Genomic DNA, 26,827 nt, shown 5'->3' on the forward strand with positions numbered 1-26,827 from the left:
TGTGTGTGCATACAGTATGTTCGTGTGTGTGTGTGTGTGTGCGTCGGGGGGGTACGTGGGTTTGTGTGCGTTTGCCAGCCTCTATGAGTGGCGGCTCCTTGTCATACGTAAGGAAATCACATACATTCAAAAACAAGACAAACACAACGAACAGCGTTTATCTTAAAGACAAACAGACATCCAATATAAACACTATTTACCTGGCTCGCCTTTATCATAGTACTGATAGGTGCCAATATCCCTATCTGTGAAGAGAGAGAGAGAGAGAGAGAGAGAGAGAGAGAGAGAGAGGGAGAGGGGTGAGAGAGGGGTGAGAGAGGGGAGAGAGAGAGGGTGAGATGAACATCTTTGCTGTCAGGAAAAAAAGCAGAAGACACATCAGCAATTTGGCAGGGCAGGATAAACAAACCCTATCTGGCAGTGGTCTGTCCCAACTGCCTGCACCACAACTGAGATAAGAGACCCCGGGACGCAAGGACGGAGGGAGCAAGGGACGGACCGAGGGAAGGATGGAAGGAAGCAGGGAGCGACTGTGGTTGGAATGGATGGAAGGAGGGAGGGAGGTATAGGAATATATATTATGCAGAGATGGGTGGGGAGTGGGAGGGTTGTGTGGAGAGAAGGATAGAGTGAAGAACGGAGAGAGGGTCACTCAGTACTGTATGAATAAAGACAGGACAGTTGGAGTATGAGGTAATCCATCTCACAGGGACAGACTTACATACACGCAGGCACGCACACACACTTATACAAACAGTATACAAATTGCTCTATAGACTGCATGCAAACAGAAGGCCTATAGGCAATATGCATATACAAATACATAAGCAGACATTTGCAACACACGATATATATACCAGTCAAGTATATACTGATTGATACCCGGAACAACCAGGAGTTAAAGCATTACAAATTTGAGTTTATTATAGCATAAGGTTTCATTTACACCTCACACTACTGGACTGGTATACTATTGTGGATGCCCCACAAAACATCCCAAAAACAGCACACCTTGCCAGGACCTGGCTCCGACCATGTTGTTTTAAAATATTGTTCCATGTGCTCTTTGGATGTCATTTGAGCACCTGCCCAGTGGTCTCTGCACCGGCCTGCACATTGCACACACAAGGTGTATGCACCCAGCATTACGTCCTTGCAGACGTGTGCACTGTGCATACTTGCAGCATACACATATACCGGTACAATAATAATAATACAAAAAAATTATAATAATAAATAAACAATATATATATATATATATATATATATATATATATATATAAAATACACATTATATAAATATAATGTGGCTATATTACAGCACGCACGCACGCACGCACACACGCACGCACGCACGCACGCACGCACGCACGCACGCACGCACGCACGCACGCACAATGTGTAGTAGTGTGAGAGTGCTGAGCGGAGGTATTTCATGGCGTGTTATTGCTGCATGCAGCGGGCCCACAGCAAATGGAAGCGCAGTCTGATTCTAACAGCACATCAATTCTTTATCAGCGCTGTTTCTCTCTGCTGCTGTTACCGCTGCTGTCATCCCTGCTCCTACGGCCAGGTCACGCTAATGCTGCAGCAGAGCTGATGGAGGACAGCGGGGAATACGCGCACGCACGCACGCACGCACGCACGCACGCACGCACGCACGCACACGGCAACGGGGAATACGCGCACGCGCGCACGCACGCACGCGACAACGGGGAATACGCGCATACGCACGCACGCACACATGCACACACGCCATGGCTGTCGGGTGGAAACCTTGTATGTCCGTTCCTTTTTTATTATCATTTCAAACAAACGTGTTAAACTAATAAATAGCTGATCTACAAGCTCACAACGCATCTGCTGTTTTCACTGTACTCTTGTACACTCTGAAATATGAAGACACATTGGTGTCTGCCCGAAAGCAACGATATACGTACACATCATGGCTGTCGGGAGGAAAGCTAATGTCCAAAACGGTTACTTGTCTGGAAATGGGACAATTAAGGCTGTTAAAGGTGTTCTGATGGATGCAACGTAGTTATTAATTAGTCACAAGCTCTTGTTAATACTTTTCATTGGTTAAATATTTATAAAACCCTGCATACTTAGTTTCCACATGTACAAGCTCCCTTGTATATGAACTTGTAGATCAGCTATTTTCAGTACTTTTTCAACATTAAGTTGAAATACAGAGATACAAAGTTTCTGCCCGACATACACAGTCCCACATAGTGTATACATATTGGCATATACGTACGTGAAATGGACAGAAATGCCCAAATCATGCTGGCCTTAGCCTGAAAATAGGTTTTCATGGCTTCAAAGTTCAGTAGGAGTAGAGCAGTCTCTAAACATTTTTGCTCAACTATAGAGGACAATCTCCCATCCTTCCGTTGTTAAAACTTTGTAGAACCAATTAGAGAGAGTAAAAAAAGCCCTGCATTGCATAACAAATCAAAAGTCTTTAGGGAGGAGGCCCTTTCATATTGGAGTTGTAAGGATTGGTTTCCAAGTTCCAACGCAGTGTGTGTAGGGTTTTAGCGGCTGTTCTCACAGCTGTTCTAGCAACTATGTTGCATTTAGAAGTCCCCAGATGTATCAGTAGGCAGAGCGATACTAGCACAGAGGTAACCTAAGGGTTAGAACAGCAGGCTTGTGACCAGAAGGTCAAAGAACGCTTCTATTCCAAGGTCAGGCCGGACAAATCTGAGGAGGAGAAGTAGGTTCCTCAGTAGGTGCTGCTGGGATGCCCTTAGAAGCGGGGATGGAGTCTGGTGTTGTACGTACAGTAGGTCCAACCGAGAACAATGCACTCAAAACATACAGTATAATGGTGGGTTCCTGTACTGAATGACAGAGGTTTGGTGCCCGTTGCACCAGTCAAGTCAAATGGGAGGGAAGTGTGGAAGATGACGATACCAGCTTTGTTTTTGTAGTGATTAGTGATGAGGCATAGATGGCGGATGGATATGTAGGCTTCCCTTATTAAAAACATTTATTGTAAACATACAACTTCCCAATTTCCAGCAAACTAGAATTACCTATTTTCTTTTCTTCTTTTGAAAACATATCCTTATATTAATTATACTGTGCCCAAAGGCTCAGTCAGTAGAGCCTTTGGGCAATGCAGGGTTCTGGGTTTGATCCCTGGCACTGTCTATGAGTAGCATGGCTTGGGTAACTAAGTTGTGCGCTAAGTAGTGTACGGTGAGCTGGTAGCTGGTGTTGCGCTCCACCTCAACAATTCATCTCCCAGGGGTCTAGCACATTGAAAAGGGGACACACACCCTTGTCCTTGTCCGATGCCGACAATAATCCAACCTGCTTAAACTCCAAGCTGTTTATGTACTATATTAACTACTAACTGCTGTGTTCATATCTGTACCTATAGCTGTAAATGTTTGTATATACACAAGTAAGACGCGCAAACGCGGGAAGCGAACGCAGCTCGTAAATTGCAATAACATTTAGAATAAATTACGTACTTTAAGGGTTTTTTTTTTTTAAGTTACGTTTTTTTAAGTTAAGTTTTTTTTAAGTTTTTTCTTTTTAAGTTTGTTTTTTAAGTTAAGTTTTTTTTAAGTTAAGTTTTTTTTTATTAAGTTAAGTTGTTTGTGTGTGTGTGTGTGTGTGTGTGTGTGTGTGTGTGTGTGTGTGTGTGTGTGTGTGTGTGTGTGTGTGTGTGTGTGTGTGTGTGTGTGTGTGTGTGTGTGTGTGTGTGTGTGTGTGTGTGCGTGATCTGGTGGCGGGCGGGTGGTGTTACAGCGTGACACACACACAGACACACAGACAGACAGACATGATCTGCTGGGTCTCATAGTAAATGCTCACTGTGTTCGCAATTATACCGTATGTCTGGTTGCGTAGCAACATACTGTACCACAAACCTTCCCAAGTTCCCTGATATTGTGGCGAGTGCTGTGCAGTGCTTATCTGTAGGGCCAGCTCACAAAACACATTGGAATTTTAGTGCTAACTAGAGATTTCATTCTGAGTAGAGAACTCAGTAATCAGTATTTGTTCGTACCTGTATAACATACAGGTAGACAACATACTTTTTTTTCAACCATGAAATCTATAAACTATATATGGCATCTGTCAGGGCTCCTTGAATCCTCCTAATTTTTCACTCATGTTTGGCGACAGTGAATGTGAGGCAGGCTGTTCTTGAAAAAGGTCTTACAGATATACCGTATACAGTATATATAGTCATGGTAGTGTCATCTATAAAAATCAATAAGAAAAGGCCTTACAGTGGAGGTATATAGCGGAAGGTGGGAGGTGATAGGGCACGTCACACCTCACCAACCAGGCCTCCGTGCACAGATGTATCCATCCACCGTTTGGCAAGATAGCAAAACACACAGCAAGAAACAACAAATAAATAAGGAGATGTCACCATGCAGTCACCACCAGTACATATAGGATATACTCCATGTCAAGCCACACACACACACACACACACACACACGCACACGCACACGCACACGCACACGCACACGCACACGCACACACGTTCACAAACTCAAGTACAAACACAGACAAACATACACACACCCATGCATCAGCCTCTGCGAGACACTATCTACGTCTGAAGCTCAGTAGACTGTGAAAGACGAGACAGAATGGAAGGCAGGAAAAACAAGAAAATGGAGAAACAGGACATTTTCCTCTGAGGGGTAAGAGATGGAATGATAGGTGTAGGATGGGTGGGGAGGGTGGGGACTGATGGCAAGAGAAAACAACTGTCAGGAGAGTCAGACCTAGGCCACACCAACAAGACCAAGGAGAGGTCCAGGGTTCAGTGTTGGTCGCCGTTCATCAGTGGATAATGCGCCCCACCTGCGAATACTATTCAATGACACTTAAAGGGGTCCCTATCACCACTTTCAACATTATCTCTATACAACCCTTGGGTTTTAGGGCCGATTCATACTCTGTTTCGGCACTGTAGTGCCGAAATGATTTCGGCTCGTCAGACATTTTCAGTTGCACCGAAGAGCCGACTTTAGGACGGTACCCGCCCCCCCCCCCGAACCTCAAATGACGCCACGTACATTGTAGGCTCTACAGAGCCGAACCGACTTTTATTCGGCTCTAAAATAGGAGTATGAATCGGCCCTTAGCCTCTGCCATTGGTGGTAGTGACTGACCAGTGTTGGGAAAGTTACTTTCTCGGGATCCACATATAAGGTGAATTATGGTGCATTTATATAGCGCCGTTATCCAAAGCACTTTACAACGTGCATTGCAACCCATGCAAGGCACCAACCTACTCATCGGGAGCAGTTAGGGGTTAAGTCTTGCTTACAGTAAAGACACTTCAACACTAACCAAGGGGGAACCAGGGATTGAACCTTTCCGATTCCCTTTGATCTGTGATCCTACGGGATTTATTGACACACTGTCCACATCACTCCAAAATCTGGTCGTTACATTGTACTTGTCGGCAGAACAGCTAACTTGACTTAAAATATGGACAGGTTTATGTAATTGTGGCCGTAGATTGTGTGGGCGTGCTAGACCTGCACTTTGTTGGTCACTAAGACAAGCAGAAACTGACAGAAAGGGGATTTCTTTCTCTATTGTTTCTATAGGCTATGATAACCATCACCAATGAACTGAAATGCACATCAACAGCGTTATAGTGACCAGCATGCACCAGCCATGACAACCTGAAGTGAGACGAGGGAAAGTGAGGACAAGGAGAGAATAGGTGATGACTGAGAGAGCGGGTCAGATAGTAAAAACATATGTAATGCAAGGTAGAGAAGAAGGGGAAGAGAGTGATGATTGTGTGAGACGAAGTGGGACGGAGAGATGGGTCGTGCTGATAGTGTGCTACCTTTGACCTGGAGGGAGTCTTTGGTGGACCACAAGTGCAGTTCAGCCAAGCAGAACGCCATCCGACCGAGAGATGAAACCTGAGGTTGCAAACAGAGAGAGAGAGAGAGACCGTCATCGCTGGGGCGCTAAATTCCAGTGTAGCTCCTCATAATACTGTTTGAATCTGGCAAGAGAGAAAGAGAGAGAGAGATAATTGACTGATGTAGTTGTAATGTCTAATTGATTCATTTGAAGGGCACAGTTGGTTCATAGTCAGATGAAATAATGAAAGGTTCAAGTTTGCACAATTCTCTCCACAAGAAATGTTTTGTGTGGAGAGAATAAGATGTTTCAACAATATACTGTCTTCTACTGTAGTTGTTATTCCTAACACACTAATAACTTTTCTGTGTACATACAGTAATAAATACGTTGGCAACACGACTCCTCTTCCTGTCAATTCCGTTCACTAGAACTGAATAAATCTCAAATAAAGATTTAGTGTGTATGGCCCTTTTATAGACAGCTAGCCTACTGTCCTGTGAGTGTGTCACACCATGAAAACAATAAAATGTAATTTATACTTAATGGTGTCACTTGCCGAAAAGAACCGATTTACAAGATTAAAAAAAACTCGAAGAAACTGTTAGTTTGTAGATTGGTTCTTTTGGTGAAGCGACATCAGCATGTGACAAGTGTAAATTAAGCAAGAAGAGAGACAGACGGAGAGTGATGATTCTAGGATTCGGGAATAATGAGTGAAAAAGTGAAAGAGTGAACTGCCTGAGAAGAGAGTAGACAAAACACATGCACATAGTGGAGACTTGAGTGCGTAGAGTGACATGAAGAGGCCTTGGGGTCAAACAAACACACTCTTAAGATAACACTCGTATTTTATCACTTCAGTGTGCGTCTGGTTTGGGACTGCATGCATCGTTGTCACTTTTCAACACGTCTTGTACGTGTTGAAAAGTGGACAGTCCGTATTGTTTGTTTATTTTGGGCAGACAGTTTTGAAAGCCGAGGGGGGACAGCAAAGGGGTGGAGGGTTCTGAATAGATTTAATTTGGTTTTCACTGACTGGAATTGATTGATTGATTTATTAACAGTTTGCAGAATGACAGTACATTTCAAGTACAACTCAATACAAGAACTGTTAACAGTGAGTGGACGACCATAAAGCATTACACTTGTTTACAATAGGGCCCACCATTTTCAATTCATCAAAACATTTAGGGACGTACGAATATACACAACTATATAGTCAAAAAGAAATCATCATAGGAGGTAAAAAGGGAAAATAAATATATACAGTGAGGAGAAACAGGGGTGGGTGGGGGATTCAGATTTTACGGGTGCCAGTTTCGAATTGCAGCCGTCCGTAGGTGCCCTTTGAGAGCAGTTTTGAAGGAGTCAAGGGATTTGCATGTCTTAATGACTGTTGGTAGGGCGTTCCACATTTTGGTGGCATAGGAGCGAAATTAATTGAATCCCTTGTTTGTACCGAATCTGGGTTGCACATGGTTTGTTGAACTCCCTCTGGTGTTGTGGGAGTGGACTTCGTTGACATTAAGGAAGTATTTAGACAGGTACATGGGTAAGACAACTTTACAGTTTTACCGTTACCTGATTTTTAAATTTGGTTTATTTAGAGTAGCTAATCGGGAGGATGTGAGGCCTTCGTCCTACTCCTCCCGTGTTCCCCCCAACACACCCTGCTGACAGGTGCTGCCCCAGCCTGCTGACAGGTTGCCCCAGCCAGCCTGTAGAAGTATGTGCAATGACCAATATCTCCCTCCCGTCATAATGCACCACGGTGGATTCGAACCCACAACCTCTGTGGTGGTGGGCAGGGAATGTACCACTGCGCCACCCGAGGGCCGCCTTTATCAGATTTAAACCTTTCATTGTTCCCGTCATCAAGCACTTTCAATCTGGTGTCCCTAATTTCAAAAAGTTTCAAAAATAGCTGGTCTACATTAAGCTCACAACACGTCATGATGTGACCAGTGAGCTATTTTCGTAGTACGACAAAGTACAAAATAGTGGATAAGCAACATCATTAAACCATCAAATCAATTCCACACACACACACACACAGAAAGAGAGAGAGAGAAAAGGGGGGGGGGGGGGGGGGGGGGGGGTACGTCAGTGAACTCAGGTTGACACTGCCCCAAGGTCACAGGCAGTGATCTTGTCCCAAATACACACATCACAGGTGTGTAGTGACGGATGCACACTTTGCAGTTGACAGCCGAGACGAAGCGGGCGGCATTCCACACACATCACTGTCTGCTAATGAAGACAGGACAGGTCTGCAGCAGTCACTATATGATGTCCCTGACTCTCCCACAGTCCTTTATAGTCCACTATATGATGTCCCTGACTCTCCCACAGTCCTTTACAGTCCACTATATGATGTCCCTGACTCTCCCACAGTCCTTTACAGTCCACTATATGATGTCCCTGACTCTCCCACAGTCCTTTACAGTCACTATATGATGTCCCTGACTCTCCCACAGTCCTTTACAGTCACTATATGATGTCCCTGACTCTCCCACAGTCCTTTACAGTCACTATATGATGTCCCTGACTCTCCCACAGTCCTTTCCTCTTACCAGAAAGCCTAGTTCCTACCTAGTCGTCTGAAACTGGCCCACAAATGACCAAGCTTTGGAATGAAACACAACAACAGTCATGCCTGAGCTTTTGCATTAGTGTGGATTGCGTTACAGTTAGAAAGCGGCTAATTTAACTCTGTGAGAGTATAATACTATAGGCATACTGACATGATTAAAATGTTATAACTTTGTTCCTCCTGGTGGCATACTGTAAGTGGAGATTCAAATCTACACAAATCTGTAGAATATAGTTTGTTTATAAAATTTAAAATTACAGACAATCTTCAATCGCTAGTTGCATTTTTAAGTGTTTTTAGAGAGTGCATAATGTCCAGGCAGTGTGCAGGCTGAACATTCTTATCCACTATTAAGCCTTGTATACTTTCATAATGAACCACGGATACTGTGACTCTACACAGTATAGAGAATGTACACATGTAGAGAATGTCTGAAGAGTGCACATTGCAAACTGGCTGTGGAGAGTAGACTGACTAAGTAATCTTAATTGCAGGTGTGGGGAATTCAATTGGCTCATTTGGGCCACGACCGGAAGTTTTTCTGGCGGTTATGGACAACCGCCTAGGCGCCTATCCCACCGACTCAATGCTGGGCACTGCACTCCCTTGGGTCGTCTGCGACGTTTCACATGTGGCGAATTTGAAGTCAGTTGTTGAACATTTCTCGAGATACGTGAATTACAGATGTATGCAGATTCCCTGCATTATTGTAAGATTCTTGAAATCTTCGACTGCAATGACATGCCCAAATTAGGGATGCCAGTTTGAACTTCAAACATAGGAGGAGCATCCCTCACTGCATGCTGGCTTGCTGTCCTCCATCAAGAGAAAATAATTAGCCGAACATAATCATTGCTCCCGAGTCCGACAAAGATAGGCCTAATGAAGAAAAAGCAAAATTGGTTTTGTTTTCAGTAATTTGCACCATATATGCTACAAATACAAATAAAAGGCTATACCTCCACCCTTGCATGGTGGACTTCCCCTTATTTATACTTGGTTGTGCATTATGTCGGAAATATGCAACAAAAATAGCCGATCTACAAGCTCACAGATTATGGATCAGCTATTTTCAGTGTGCAACACCGGCAGGCTTTAGTAATCCGTTATGAGTGTGACTCTATTCCCGGGGAGCCATTGATAGTGTTCTTAAAAAAAAAGCACACTATCCTCTTCTCTCTCTCTCTCCCTCCTTCCCTCTCTCTCATTAATGCTGAGGAGGGGGGACTCTGTCTTATCTTTCTCCTCTTCCTCTTGCTGGTGTGGCAGAAGGGGGTGAAAAAAAAATCTAATTTTGCCACTTCCAGCGACCAAAACTACAAGTCATAAGAAAAATACACACAGATAACACTACTGGGCAGTGGGCACCATGGAAACGGCAGGGTCCAGTGTGCAGCTGCTAGAAGGACCATAACGAGTTTACTGACATAAGAGGATTCTTTCATCTTCTCCTAAACCAGCTCTTTTGGAGCTTCGTTTACAGGAAAGTCAGCCCTTTTGGAGAGAGAAAAAAAAAGTCAATTTCAGACATATTTTCTTTTGCTATTGGTAGGTTGACTGGGCTAACGGGTCCAGCAGTCTTTGTTCTGTGGAAGTGTCAGTGTTGAAAAGCTGCTATGGCAGAGTAGGAGAGACAATGGGGATTGTTGACAATGAAATAGAATGCAAATTTAGAGGTGGAATATGTTTGTGTGTTCTCTTATTTTTTCTGTTTGTCATTAGGCAACAAACTATATAAAGCACTGTACTATACTTTTAATAAAGGTATATTACAGTGCTATATAGTTTGTAATAAAACGTATTATGTAGATTTATTTTCTTAATGATGTGGAGAGAAACTAGAACTAGAAAAGGTGCAGACACAATACTGTACGTTGATTTGTGGTTGTGTGGAATATTGTTTTGTGTTTGAGTTTGGACAAAATCTGTAGGAGTAATAATATAGAAAAATGTGTTTAGCTTTGGCTAAACACATTTGGGCTCATGGTGGCGCTATACCAGGACAACGTGATGAGTCCAGCATTATGTGCAAAGGTACGCCTCCCGAAAACGTTTTTGAAAAATTTGAAAAATGTATTGATTGCAACCATGTTATTTTAAACCGATGTTTAAAATAACAATTTAGCGGATAGCCGATACTGATTTGTTTCTTTACTTTTGTGTTGTTTATATTTCCCCCTTTTGTGCCAGGGAAACAAATACATCTTCATACAAGAAATAAATGTTCAGAATCTACAGCTTATCTGCAACCTACGGCTGCAGATAACCAACACACCAACATAGCCAATGCAAAATGTATGCTTATCAACAACTAAAATATAAATATCGGCTACTGCCATCGGTTAATGTCAGGTTTATTTGTCGATACCAATGTTGACCGATAACGGTAAATACCGGCCGATACCGGCCGATACATTGGTGCATCCCTAATGGCAAGCACATACTTTGTCATACAAGCAATCTGACCAAACCTAATATGATTAACATCTAATTGGTCTCTATCTCATTCATGATATACATGATGGCGGAAGCTGGGACAAGGACATGTATTGATGCTGGTTTGGTCCTGTTTTCAGTGTGTGTTTAGGTAAACTGTAACTGGAGCTCAGTGTATTCAGAGTGGTACACTCACCATCCTACATATCCATGTTTATCTAGCAACTTCATGAACGTGTGTTCTGTGCACAAAAAAAAACATACACACATACAAACACACAAAAAGGTTGACACACATACGTGTCAACCCGCAGGCAGGCAGGCAGGCACGTGCACGCACAGTCACAGACAGACACAGACAGACATGTACGCACGCACACACACACACACACAGTGTACACGCAACACAAAGTGCACCCTCCCCATTCACAGCAGGTCACATTGGTCCCGACTCCTGGCCAGCTGCCACACTCTGGTTCTAATCTCTAGCCGGGGTTACTATGGGTTACCTGTCCCCCCTGCGGAGCAGTGAGGGGGCGTGGGGGGGTTGTGGAGGTGCTGGGGGGCATGGAGGCCAGGTTATTGTATCCTGTCTTTACCCCGCTAAAGAGGCTGCTCTCACATCAAAGCAGAGGAGGAGAAAACACATGACTCTTCTTTCAAAGACAGGCCACGGGAACTACGACCTTGTCTGCTCCCTCGCTCTCTTTCTCCGTGTCACTGTCTGCTCTCACGGTGTCTTGACTGTCCCCTCTGGGCGATGTGTGTGTGTGTGTGCGTGTGTGTGTGTGTGTGTGTGTGTGTGTGTGTGTGTGTGTGTGTGTGTGTGTGTGTGTGTGTGTGTGTGTGTGTGTGTGTATGAATTGAAACGCACACCTTTGTGTCTGGTTGCCTCCAGTGAGTATGGCTGTGTACCCACTAGAGTACACGGCTGTTAATATGAATAATTATTAATAATCTATCTTATATTTTAATTTCAGTATCTATTCATGAAGAAAGGGATTATTGAGTGAAGGTCAACATTTATAACTTATTTCTTTCCATCCCCAAACCTTTTGCCAATAATCACATGACCAAAATAGGGACACTAGGATTGAATATATTGAATTGAGTGGACTGTGATACCAGCAGGTAAATCAAGATTTGATCTGGTTACTCACAACACTGCTTACTGGTAGGTCATAGGCAAATGAGCCAGAATGTTGGCAGGGCGTATCAGGGCCTTGGTCCACATTTGGTGGCTCCTCTCAGGCCTTGGTCCAGGATGCACTGACTGGAACACCAGAGGGAGGCCAGAATTAATGTACCGTATTGTCCCGAATATAAGACGTCTCTGATTATAAGACAACCCCCTCATTTGTGGAAAAATAACATTGAATGTCAAATAGTCTAGTCCCCGATATAATACGACCTCGTCTTTTAGGATTTTCCATTGAAAGAAAACGTAGTCTTATATTCAGGCCAATAGGGTAAGTTATTATAAGTGCAATTCTGCTTGTCCTTTTCTCTCTCACACATACTCAGACACATACATTCTATGTTCTTTGAATAGAAAAATTAACCCCACACTACACACATGATGCACGCACGCACGCACGCACACCAATGCGCGCGCACATCAACTCTCTCACACACACACACACACACACACACACACACACACACACACACACACACACACACACACACACACACACACACACACACACACACACACACACACACACCTGAGGCAACAATATCAGCTAGTGAGGTGAGGTGAAGTATAGTAAATTATAGGGTTAAAGAGCTGCCACAGAGTGACTGTCTTTCTGACTCAATGACAGACAGACACGCACGCACACACGCACAAACACGCGCACAAACACGCACGCACAGGCATGCACGCACCCAGTGAACCTCCTGACTTTCAAAAAAAAAAAAAAAAAAAGGCTGGCAAATTGTGTATTGGAGAGGCCCTCTCCCAGCCTAACAGTAGGTGGGCTGGCAGTGACTAAATTGGGCAGAAAATCAAAAGAAAAAAAAAGTATAAAGCATGGTTAAAAAATATATAAATGAGAAAGAAATACTCACTCTTACCTTGTGGAGGACTTAGTACAGTCCGACAACTCTGTCGTATGACATTGTCACATGCTCGAAATAGCCAGTTTAACAGTTTGTAGATAGGCTATTTTCGGTGTACGTCAACGAATTAGGTAAACGTCCTTCAGGGCTCAATACTAGTGTCTTCTTTGCTGTTTTCAACAAAAGCTTTCCCTCAATACGGATGCTGCAGGTTTAAGTGGTTAATTCTTTTACTTCTTTTTTGTTCTCCGCAGGTGGTTTCCATTTCTTTTTGGGGCTTCTTAATTTGTCCTTTTTTTTGTTTCTCCCTTTCAAAGCATGAATTCTCTCCATCTCTCTCCCTCCCATTACTAATACACTCTTTCTCTTCTCCTCCCTCAAGCGCTTTATGAATCATTGGGGCTCTCTATATCTCTTTCTCTCTTTGCCTCTCTCTCCCTTCTTCCACCTCTACGATTCCCTCTCACCTGTGCCCGCCTTGTCTTGTTTTGGCTCTCAAAGGCAGCTTGGCAAACAACTGTATATACAAAAGACTAGAAAGCATTTTCAGCCAACTGTGTGTGTGTGTGTGTGTGTGTGTGTGTGTGTGTGTGTGTGTGTGTGTGTGTGTGTGTGTGTGTGTGTGTGTGCGCTCTTTCTAGTTTGAGGTGCCTTGGAGTGGCAGCCAAGTGTAGGACTTTTAATAAGCAGCAGCACGTCCAACCAACTCAGTCTTAATGCATGCCTGCCAGCCGAAGTGCTACACCTGAAGGAACACACACACACACACACACACACACACACACACACACACACACACACACACACACACACACACACACACACACACACACACACACACACACACACACACACACACACACAGTCCTCTGATGAATTCTTGTTATCTCTTAAACATGAGGAAACACGGGAAAATGCACACAAGCAGTACATCTGACAGTATGAGTGCGCGTGCACACACACACACACACACACACACACACACACACACACACACACACACACACACACACACACACACACACACACACACACACACACACACACACTCACACACACAGTTCTTATCTACTTCCTTGAGGGAACAGACTTCTATCAAAACGACAGAATCCCAAAACAAAAGAGACGTTTCAAAAGGAGACAGAGAGAGGAAGAAAACAAAGAGAATCTGAACACTGAAATGTGTCCGTTGCAGTGCTAGAACAGAGCAAAGCATCATGGGATATGCCAAGGATGCCCTGAGAGCTGATACCGGGTGCGTGCGTGCATGCGTGCATGCGTGCGTGCGTGCGTGCGTGCGTGCGTGCGTGCGTGCGTGTGTTTGTGTGTGTGCACGCACACACTCACACACACGTGTGCGTGTTTTTATGTTGTGGAACTGCTGAGGAATGCTGGCATTGGATGAGTTGATTTACCGTCGTATAGAGATTCATTTAATGTTTAAAAAGATCACACCCGTGTGAAGTGAGGGGCGCTCTTATCATCATACATCATCATTCGTCATCTCAATCACAATTTTGCATCCTCACCTTCGTCTTCAATGTTTGTTTGTTTGTGTTTAATGTTTATGCAATGATTGTTTACACAAACACTCAAAACTGGCCATTCATTGTCAATGGCATTCACTGTTAGTGTTTGGACAATGTTTGTGTTTATACAAACCCTCAAAACTGGACATAGGAGGGGCTAGCGCCCCTCAAAATATGAAAATATGAAAATAATCGTCAAGTTCAGGCCTATTGGTTTTCCTTTGTATGGCAGTCGTGATTATGTCACTACAATAAGCCATTCAGTGTGATGTTGACACTGGCGCAGTCACCTGTAAACTATTCCTGTAGACTCTCCAAACAGGCCCGCGCGGCTGGGTACAAGGGCTTTCCACTTCATTTAACCATGTAAGCTTGATAACTGTCAAAAACAGCTTATCTTGTAGATAAGCTGGACACCAGTGTACGACGTGTATAAATTAAGCATGTACTGTGTAGCCCTAGGCTACAAAAACCAAAAGTAATACTCTCAAGAGTATATGTAACACTCAGCATATCTGTACAACCTGAACACACTGAAAACTTCTGAAATGATGCTCTGTCTTAAACTCTGATTAATATCTTGACACAAGTTTGAATTCATTCAGTTTCCCCTCTCTCTCTCTCTCTCTCTCTCACTCTCTCTTTAATTTCTCTTAGCGGGTCATGTTCTGGACCGCCCAAGGTCCTTGACGTAACTGCTTGAGAGAGAAAGAGATAGAAAGAGAAAGAAACAGAGAGAAGTAGGAAGGCCTGGCAGCACACTCGCACGCACACACGCACACACACACACGCACGCACACAACCACGCACACACCCACGCACACACACCCACATACCCGTGTGCAAACACACCTTCTCAGCTGTCCGATTACAAGACGTGGAGAAGGAGGAGTGGATTGCAGGCAAAGTGGCGCCAGGCAGCACGCCGAAACCACACACGCACACGCGCTCGCGCACACACACACACACACACACACACACACACACACACACACACACACACACACACACACACACACACACACACACACACACACACACACACACACACACACACACACACACACACACACACACACACACACGCACAGTCCCACAGGAACCCATTCAGAGCTGTCGGAGGGTGAAGAATAGAGGTGATGGACAGGCAGAACAAAATGAGGTAAAGCTAATACTATTCAGGAGAGGTGACAGGTACAGTCACTGTGCGTGCGTGCGTGCGTGCGTGCGTGCGTGCGTGCGTGCGTGCGTGCGTGCGTGCGTGCGTGCGTGCGTGCGTGCGTGCGTGCGTGTGTAGGACATGTCAATCAGTAGGAAAATGAAGCTGGAGTGACATGGCCGCCGGGCGAGTCTGGTTGCAGAGTGATGTTGTGTGTGTGCGCATGTGTGTGAGACAGTGTGCATGTGTGTATACAGTATATTTGGATGTGTACGTATATAAGCACATGTATGTGTCTGTGTGCGTGTGTAGACTAGAGGAGTCATAGAGGCTGTGAAGGAGGAATCCAGTGTTGTTGGATATATATATAAAGGCCATGAGGAGGTGAGGAGTTGAAGAGTTCATAAAGAAATAATGAATGAATGAATCAAATAGAAAGAATGCTTGTCCAACAGAAAAGGTAGAAGTCATTTCATTCAGTTCATTCTCTGTTATATAACATATAGTTATTACTTATTAATTACTAGATAGTAATTGTCTCCACCAGGCCGAAGGCATGGGGAGAGAGTATGTTTTGCACTCCGTCCGTGTGTGTGTGTGTGTGTGTGTGTGTGTGTGTCCGTCCTTCCTTCCGTCCGTCCGTTACCAGCTAATCTCCGGCACCATTAACCCGGTCGCTGCCAAACTTTGCACACACACTCCCTGGATGCCAACGATGAACCTCTGCCCCACATTTTCCAGAACAGCCTGTTATAGCGCCACCATGAGGCAGCTTTTCACATGTTTTACCTAAAACTGCACCGATCTGCATGAAACGTTGCATGCACACTCCCTAGAGGCCAAGGACAAACCTTTGACCTGCATTTTCCGCATCTGCCTTTTATAGCGCCACCAGGAGGCCGACTTTTGTAAAACACATTTTTTGATATTACTCCTCCAGATTCTGTCCAAAAATCGTTACACAGTATCTCTATGGTCATGTGCTCAAGTCGGATCTGTCCGATATTTCATATTCCATCCTAATTGGCTATAATTGGCTTTCAAAGTTTGCAAGATTGCCCCGTTTTGAACAAAAGCCTCAAATCATGAACGCAGCATGCAATTTACGTGAAATCTTTCACACTTCCTTACTAGGCTGAGGAATATATCCCACCCTTTTCACATTGGCCTGTTATAGCTCCACCAACAGGTTGATTTTTGCAAAACACATTTTTGGAACAAAATGCCTCAAATCATCCAATTGCCATCACAGGTGTATAGAAATGGCACCCTTTTCACATTGGCCTATTATAGCGCCACCAGGAGGCCACAACCTGACCTGGCCTGGTGGAGACCTGTGCCCAGAGGGGCACTTTTTCTAGTAATCATATGAATCAGTGACTTACCTCCAGTGGCATTTGTATAGTGTTTAAACAAGGGTTGAATATTTCTGATAAATTATCAGCAAAGACAAAAAGATGTGAAGCTATAGTTACTTTATGATGGGAGACATGTAACTTGAGGTACATAGTGATAACAAGTTATCCATTATTTGTAACTCGAGAGTCTACAAATGGAAACAAATTGGTTATAGGCTACATGCACGCTTTTAGTTCAATGAACACGATTTTACGGCCTGAGAGTGTGGAATGTCTTTCCTTCTGGTTCAAATACATAAATAATGTCAGACTCTTCTGACCTGGAAATTGCTGCAGTCAATATCATAACCTTATTTCGTTTTTCTCAATTGTGCAGCAATTGTAGTGTGTGTGTGTGTGTGTGTGTGTGTGTGTGTGTGTGTGTGTGTGACTGTGTGTGTGTGTGTGTGTGTGTGTGTGTGTGTGTGTGTGTGTGTGTGTGTGTGTGTGTGTGTGTGTGTGTGTGTGTGCGCGCGTGCGCGCGCGCGTATGCCTGCGTGCGTGTGGTGAAGTGGAGGCTCCTCTAAGCAGATGTGTAAACGTCATTAGAGGAGGTAATGGAGGGAGGGAAGAGGAGGTGAGGAGAAAGGAGGAGAGGTATTTACACACAACGCCTGGAGCAGAAACACAAACACACACACCAGTATGAGAGAGAGAGAGAGAGGGGTAAAGATGGAGAGAATGGTAAAGATGGAGAGAATGGTAAAGATGGAGAGCGACGAAAGCAAGCAAGAGGGGAGATAGTGGGAGGAACCTGCAGAGTAAGATCGTTGGTATAAATTGAGCTATTGCAAATGAGGGATTGACTATGCAAAATACCTTGTGAGATAGGAGAGAAGGAGAGAGCTAGACCGAGACAGAGACGGAGAGAGAGAGATAAAGAGAGAGAGAGAGAGAATCGATAAAAGAGTGAGAACTCTTAATTCGGTGGAACTGTGTCCTAGTATAAAGTGAACTGTAGGCCTATACAGCTGGCATGGCAGCCACTTGCAGAGCCATGTAGTGCATAGCGCAGGAGCCTATCAAAATTCGGACTTCACTCTCTAAATTCAGAGTGACTTAAGTGGATCGTTCACACCAAGCACCAACACATTCAACATCGTCTCTGTTGTAGTGACTCTGGCAGAATTATTTTTAAAACAATATTTTCATAGGTATCGTCATAGTGCTAGGCCTTTATTCGTAATTTATTCATATAGTTGCACATCGGTGTCACATCGTAGCGCTGGGCTGTTGGCAATCTGACAGACATAGCAACAAGTGGGTGTGATGCCGTGAAGCTGTGATCGTCACGCACTCATCAAGAGTTCAATTGTGTTGAACTTTTATTTTTATTTTTTACAGCTGCCTCTACTTTTCTATTAACATGAGGAGCATCACTCCCTGTGTGAAAAGCCCTAAAATCCGGCTACATGCAACCACAGATTCTCAGCGGCCAACAGACCTAACCTCGCAAATGTTGTCACTAAATGCAGGCGTGCATCAGCCTCCGAGCGGCGCCCAAGAGCAGGAAAGGTGATACCACAAAAAACGTAAACGCACGCACACACACAATTGCTGTCTGACTTCAAAGAGATTCTCAGGGACTATCTCCTTCCGTTGTTCCGAGCGTCCCCCACACCCCTGCCACATCGAAGGTGACGCGCCACGCATCAAGTAGCCCCTGTTGTTCAATCGTCACCCAGGGACAGATTAACCCCCAGGAGGGGCCCTGGTCCTCCCATAAGGCGTGTGCGCTCAAAATGTATCAATTTATCATATTGTTTACCTACTAACACAATCAACGGCTAATGAAGGGCTCCAGGAGCCCTTGTCAAGGCCTTAAGCCCAGTACCGCACGGTCCAGTTTCCCACAGCCCCGCCCCACCGGCCCAATGGCTGCCGTCACCTCCTGAACACAGACCAGCACAAACGCACAACAAACGAACACATACATACATGTACACTACAGAGTATACATATTGTTAGTTCATTCAGATATGATTTTATGTGGGTTATAATATGTGCATGACATGGTTCATTAGCTCAGCTGAGTATAAAAGCTGAACAATAACCAAAATCCTGTAAATATAAAATCCAACAATAACCATGTTATCAAAACACTTAACAACACTCCTTTGAAACAGGTTGATGACTACAATATTTGGGTTCATATATATCTTCTTCCCAAAAGGACTTTCAAACTACGTAGGAAGGGCATGGCCTGGTCAGCCTGACATGACATATGATATACGTATAAGATCTAGTCATCCCAGCTTAGTAAGAGGTTCAAAGTAAAAATATTTAGGACGACTGTCGAGCCTATTCTACTCTATGGCTCCGAGACATGGACACTTAGAGAAATACAGAAACGGCATGGATGGCACTTATACACCCGCCTTCTATTGAGAGCGCAAAATCTCTCTTAGAAGAGCCACCAACCAACTTCTCTAATATACGGCAACCTTCCCTGTGTTTCTTCACTAGTTCCCAGATGTCATCGCTATAGGGACACATGCATCAGTAAGCAGGAACTGGGGGTGGCAATGAAGGCCCGGGAAGTCTGGCGTGGCATTGTGAAATCCATGATCTCGTCGGCAGTCGAAAAATTATGGTGATGATAAAAGCTGCCAGTTGACTTCACACACACACACACACACACACACACACACACACACACACACACACACACACACACACACACACACACACACACACACACACACACACACACACACACACACACACACACACACACACACACACACACACACACACCTGTCAATGCCCTTCATTGGATAGGTCCTTTAAAGTTGTTGTGTCAGATGCACAGAGAGAGAGGTTACGCTGGCAAAACGAAAGGTCAGGATCAACATCCTGCAAGTTCTCTCAGCCATGTTATTTAACCGTCACACGCGCACACACACGCTGTCCGTCACCTCCCCAGACACGGCCCTGACACCCCTGACACCGTCCAGCAGCCATCAGCTCACTGTCTGTCTTTCTGCCTCCGCTCTGTGACAAGTTGACTGGTGGGGCTGGCGTTAGTCTGAACTCTGACGCTCTCCAACTGTCCGAAGGTTTGCTTCTCTTTGCTGTGACCTCAGGGCTCAGAGACATGCAGACAGCTACGCTGTCACCTGGCGGAAGCTTAGGGTAAACTCATTCTAGGTAGAAAACATACGGCTGGTGACCGTAAGTAAGAACTAGTGTTGTATTCACGAGTCCAGTCTTGTGTCCACATTTTCATTTACTCTGTCTCGGCTGCCCTTAACCCATTTAGACCTGAGGCCGATTCTAAAGATTCTTAAAACCTGTCAGTGGTTCTCAACCTTTTTCATGTCAAGGACCCCTGGAATCATCTGTATTTGGCTGCGGACCCTATCTGAAAATATGTTGTTCCAGGGACCCCCCCAGAAGCACGCCACATTTTCAAGATTTCGAGTGCCGTGCTATGAGCTTGTGTATCTGCTATTCTTCATCTGCTATTTTTCAACAGCTAAAGTACAACAAAATGTTTAAAACACCAAAAGAGATTTCCGTCCAGAATGGGTTCATTTGACTTGGACTTGACTCGGCCTCAGACCAAGGGACTGGTCTCGGTCTCGCTTCCCGTCGGTCTCTGTCTCGACCCCCTAGTATTAAAGTACCACAAATAAAAAGTGCATTATTTTATGTATTTGTATAGGAGATTTGCTAAAGATGTGCTAAATTGCCTCTCCATATAGGAGAGATCATTTTATAAAAGTGTTAATTAACAAGTGTTAATTAACAGATAGGATTTTATGTGGGTTATAATATGTGCATGACATTCATGCATTCATTCATGGTTCATTAGCTCAGCTGAGTATAAAAGCTGAACAATAACCAAAATCCTGTAAATATAAAATCCGACGTGGGGCTGGCGTTAGTCTGAACTCTGACGCTCTCCAACTGTCCGAAGGTTTGCTTCTCTTTGCTGTGACCTCAGAGACAGACAGCTACGCTGTCACTGGCGGAAGCTTAGGGTAAACTCATTCTAGGTAGAAAACATACGGCATGGTGACCGTAAGTAAGAACTAGTGTTGTATTCACGAGTCGTCTTGTGTCCACATTTTCATTTACTCTGTCTCGTCTGCCCTTAACCCATTTAGACCTGAGGCCGATTCTAAAGATTCTTAAAACCTGTCAGTGGTTCTCAACCTTTTTCATGTCAAGGACCTCTGGAATCATCTGTATTTGGCTGCGGACCCTTTCAAGATTTCGAGTGCCGTGCTATAAGCTTGTGTATCTGCTATTCTTCATCTGCTATTTTTCAACAGCTAAAGTATAACAAAATGTTTAAAACACCAAAAGAGATTTCCGTCCAGAATGGGTTCATTTGACTTGGACTTGACTCGGCCTCAGACCAAGGGACTGGTCTCGGTCTCGCTTCCCGTCGGTCTCTGTCTCGACCCCCTAGTAAGTACCACAAATAAAAAGTGCATTATTTTATGTATTTGTAGGAGATTTGCTACATGTGCTAAATTGCCTCTCCATATAGGAGAGATCATTTTATAAAAATGTGTCAATTAGTTAATAACAAGTGTTCATATTAATGATCAAATCAAAGTTCATGATATGTTTATTACGTATAGATTTGCTACCGTGTGGCGTGTCATGTGATCAAAACTTTCTTGCTCAATGTCGAATTTGATAAACTTAACCCATTTTGGGTGGGAACCCCTTTTGGTGTTAGCATTATGTTATGCTTTAGCTATTGAAAAATAGCAGATCTACAAGCTCATAGCGCGCCACCGAGTGGCGCGCTACGAGCTTGTAGGTCTGCTATTTTTGAAAAATCGAAGAACGACTGACATAGAAACAGCTTTTTCAGAAAACTGTCAGGATGTAGAAGACATTTTTAGAATCTGATCTCAGGTCAAAATGGGTTAATTTCCTTCTTCTTCGCACGCACACACCTGAGCAGGTATACAAGGGAGGGGAAATCCTACATGGCTGCGGCTGATTTCTGCTGTTCCGTCAGGACAATAGAGGGGCCAGGCCTGTGCTGCTGGGTCAAGTCGTGTCTTGTCAAGCCCTGTATCCTCTTTCCACTGAGCCTGACAGTTAAGGTGTACCACAGAGGCCCGTACTGGGCCCCATGTTAAACACATTCGCCCTGCAGTTAGACCTGACTAAAGCAAAGAGAAACGGCTCAGCTTTCACATCAAACAGCCACAACGGCCTCCTACCCCCACACACAATTCAAACAAAGTTCACAGGCTTCAAGTATTGCATGCAATTGCTGTTGCTTGTCTTTTGGAAATTCTTTGATGAGAGAAACAATATTCTAAACGGATCGTGAGCAAATGATGGCTAAACTGAAGGATGGGTCCACGTCTACCTTAGGCTATGTCTCTCCACAGGTTCCAATCCCATATTTGGGTTTGTATCATGAATATTACCGTGACTTTTACTCCTTGAACTTACTATTGGTTGTATGGTTGGTGATCTAGGAACTGAAGCCTTTTACATCATCGTTTCTGTGGATACAATCTAAATGATATAAAATGTAAAAGTGAGCTACCATAACCAAACAGAATCCCCTCAGAGATTCCTGCCATATTGTTAATTTCACATGGTTTTTCCTTCAGCCTATACCGGCCATCTGTACCTAGTTATTCTTAATTTAGAGGCTATGTGATTAGCCTCTAAATTAACTGCACACTTGAGTGTGCAGCAGTTAAAACAACATGATGGGACCGTCATCTGGACGGTTAAAAGCAATTGTTCACAGTTCTCAAGTGGTTTCACCAGACAATTTACTACTTGGGAGGTGCTGCTTCCTTATACATATTTTATTTGCAAACAAATACACAAATAAACACTTTGACATGACGCACTATATTGTAGTATAATTGCAACACAGGACATGGACTGTATTGCCTAAGAAAACCCCAAGCCATCCATCGGCTACTCCAAAGATGACAAAAACGCTAAGAGCTAATATCAGACCCACTTTTTATATACTGGCCCCCTGAAGCTTTACTGTTGCACACAAGGTATTATTTTAAGGTATTAGTTGAGGGAGTTTTTTTGGCCACATTATCACATCCCTTTTGCAGTTTAGGTGTCAGCGTTTGTGAGTGATTAAGCCTCATCAGTGATGATTAAACCCAACTGAAATACTAAATGAAACAATGCCACTAAGCTTTACCGTTTGAACAGAACACAACAGGCCATTGTAGGGGACAACGCTCATCTCCCACACAACGCTCATCACGGCAGGAGCAGAAACTGAGAGGCTTAAGCCACCACCGTTCTGATGTCACACAATCTCACACCACACGACCATTCACGCATGGTACGCACGCCCTGCACGCACGCACGCCCGCCCTGCACGCACGCACGCACGCGCACACACACACTCAGAATGAGCCCTATGCATGATTGATGCTTCATTGTGCCAATGATAGATGCTTTATTGTGCCAAAACTGTGCCAAAATGCAGTTTTCTATGCATTTCGGGGGTAAAAATGGAGGTGTCCCTCATTATAATTCTGGGAGTTCCTGCAAGAACTCCACGCCACTTTCACCACTGTGCCAAAGTGGTTAATTTCATTCTCCCCGTTTGTGTACAATATATGTAAGGTGTGAGTGTTAATTTAACTCTGAAAGTGTATAAATGTGCCTCTCAGATGTCTCAAATGGACACTAACACTACCTTCAGACAGAGTTCAGACTATCTTTGAAGACAATGAAGTATAGGAATGTTGTCCTCATGTTAACGGATTCTCTTGGAACAAGTGACAGGCCTCCATACATTCTCCTCCTGTCCTGTTCATGTACAGCTGTACACATGACTTACCGGCATCTGGGACGGCCCTAACCCATCAGCCCCACCGTTGACACGGCAACCGTTGCCTATCCTGGCTAACATCTGCCACGGCGACCGGGGGCCGTTAGAAAGCGTGTTTAATCCCCTCACACAGCCGTGTTGTTGTTGATGTTGCTGTTGTGTGTGTGAGGGGGGGGGGGGGGACGGTATTTGAGCTGCAGACAAACGGGGAAAAGAATTAACGATAGAGGCGTTTCAGCACACAACCTGTGGGCCTCTCCCGGAAGGACTCGGAATATATTGTCGGTCAGCATGCGACCGCACGGTCACCCCTCATCCTGGCAGTGCCGTTGCCCTCACCAAACCCAGCCCGGCCCATTGTGGTTGTGCAAAGGGGCGCGACCGCCAGGAACCGAGGACCAGCGAGGCTAGCTGCCTTCATTACGTCCAGTTGGATGGATTTGGGGCTCGAGGCTAAAGAAAGAAAGGTGGTGGTGGGTTTGATGTTAGTTGTTGTCATTGTCAGTGGTGGCAATGGGAGTTGGGGAATGTGTATCTGCCGGGCCTATAAATATGAAACAACAGGCGAACGGGCGATAAACAAAAAAAAAGGGTGAAACACCTTTTCCCCCTGATGCGAGAAGCTGCCATGTTGTCAAAGGCTTGGGGGTTCTAGCGCCTGCGTTGATGCTGCTGCCGACGGTTTTTATTTTGGTCACCCTTCACCGGGTTCTATAAAAGAAAAAAAAAAGTGTTTGTTGGTGTCACGTGGCACAGAGAGGACAGAGAATGTGCTTTGAATAGGGAATACAGGACACATAAGGTTAGGTGGCAACTTGTGGCAGTCTGGCGCCCCCTTGTGGTGAGATGATTGGCACAAGTGTTAAACAAACCAAACCATGCCCACTTCCACTCAGGCCAAATCACCAAATTGTTACATCACATCACTATCTCTCTCTATCCATCTGTCTCTCGTTTCGGAGGTATGCTTACAAATGAACACTTTCCGCATCATGAAACCCACCATGACGGAATTAATGAAAAGCTTCCTAAAATAAATTGGGATGAACGTTCAACTCTACTCTCACCCGTTTGCAAACCAAGCTGTGCTAGGATCCTCCATGTTAAATCCTTGAGTAAATAAAGATCTTCTGACATAGACACTGGGGGGAGGAAATTATGACAACTCCGTCAATCAGTCCATCAATCCATCAATCCAAAGCCATGAAATATGTACTTGTCTTAATATGGAGCTTTGATTCCATCAAGCCCCATTTCACAGCCCATTTCACTGTGCAAACAGCTCCAGGAGCGAGAGAGAGGGAGAGAATGAGAGAGAGAATAGAGAGGCAAAGACATACACAGTCAGACACACCTTTTTGACGATCCCTGTGTGCGTTTGATTGGAATTAATTGAATAGTTCTACATGAGTGCCAAGACGTTGGCTGATGTGTTTGCAGAAGGAACCTGCGTGTTCACCGACTGAAAACTTGTCATGTGTTTCCCAGAGCAAGCCGACACTTTGGCTCAGTCAGAGCCCTTCTCAGGTTTCTAACACAGTCACACACACACACACACACACACACACACACACACACACACACACACACACACACACACACACACACACACACACACACACACACACACACACACACACACACACACACACACACACACAGGTACGTCACAACACTCGCACGCCTCCAGGGCTCTTGTCTTGTCTTTTTAAATGTGCCACAGCTACACAATCACAACAGCTCAAATGGAACTGCAGGCTATTTCTGGAGTCATCTCATTCATGGGAGCTCAATGTGTGAGGGGTTTACTGGTAGGATGTGCCCTGCTGCTTACGCAAGAAAGAAAAGGGGTCTGTTTGTATTGAGGGGGGGGGGGGGGGGGAGGCAGCAAATAGAGAGATGTTAAATCTACCTTGACAAAGTTGAGTTGTAACTTGTAAACTATAAAGGCCATTAGGTCTGACAGTACTGATATCTGGGAATAAAGGCCAAACATAACTTCTTTGATACTTAAAAGAGTTAAGTTTCCTGTTTCCATTCAATTTAAATGACAATGCTGACTGAAATGCTTAGTTTCTAAATGACTTAATTATAATCACACCTATAGCCTAACAATATTCCTACAGTCAATGGACCTATCTTCTTCTGCTGACTTTTTACTGACCCGACTGTCTCCAGAACAAGTAAGCCAACTCAGTTTCCAAATGCGTTTTCAGAGCCCAATACAGCCGTACACTGACACCTAGTGTCCTCTATTTGTTACTGCATCACTGCATTTAAACACCAACACTAACTCAAGTCATATAGCACGTCCAATACAGTAAAGTGTGTGTGTGTGTGTGTGTGTGTGTGTGTGTGTGTGTGTGTGTGTGTGAGAGAGAGTGTGTGTGCGTGCGTGCGTGCGCGCGCATGTGTACAGTTAGTGTTAGTGCCACCTGCTATCAAGCGGTGTGTCTTGGTGCATTGCGAGGGCTATTTGGTCTAGCAAGGCAGATAAGGGGGCGATAGCGGGGCCTGTGCGTGTCGACTATCTTGCCTGCTCGGTGCCGTCTTGCAGGGTCACTTGGCTGCACTCTCCGGGGATGAGTGGAGGAGTAGAGGTGGAGAGGGAGGCAGAGAGAGGGCGAGATAAAGAGGGGAGAGGAGAGGTGGAGATGGGGGAGTGGAACAGGGAGGTGAAATGAGATGGGAACAAAAGAGGAGGAGGCTGAGTGGACGGAGAAGGAGGCAAGGGGTCAGTGGAGTCAACAGAGGAGAATGGCTGCTGTGAAGGGAAACGTGTGACTCTCCACGCCGTCACACACTTATCACGATCTTCTCATTGACAGCCACAGGCGTCGCCCAGCTCAGCGTTGCACGTGTGTGTGAGAGAGGGTGCATTCGTGTGCACATAGATTGCGTGTGAGCGTATGAGTGTATATGGCTATATGCGCCGCCACCATCTGTGTGTGCACGTGCAACTGAACGTGTGTGTGG

General features: G+C 44.7%; 1 protein-coding gene across 1 annotated transcript in view; it reads right to left on the reverse strand.

Annotated features, from left to right (window-relative positions):
• Positions 1-26,827, reverse strand: part of wdpcp (WD repeat containing planar cell polarity effector) — a 112,689-nt gene that overhangs the window by 78,140 nt on the left and 7,722 nt on the right. The window contains exons 2-3 of the mRNA XM_079513288.1: positions 5,849-5,927; positions 201-245 (exon numbers count right to left, since the gene is read on the reverse strand). Of these exons, the coding sequence (XP_079369414.1) occupies positions 201-245; positions 5,849-5,909 (106 nt within the window). The 5' untranslated portion in view covers positions 5,910-5,927. The remainder of the gene's footprint in view (positions 1-200; positions 246-5,848; positions 5,928-26,827) is intronic.

This window comes from Electrona antarctica (assembly GCF_951216825.1).
Source record: "Electrona antarctica genome assembly, chromosome: 10".
Taxonomy (NCBI): Eukaryota; Metazoa; Chordata; class Actinopteri; order Myctophiformes; family Myctophidae; genus Electrona; species Electrona antarctica.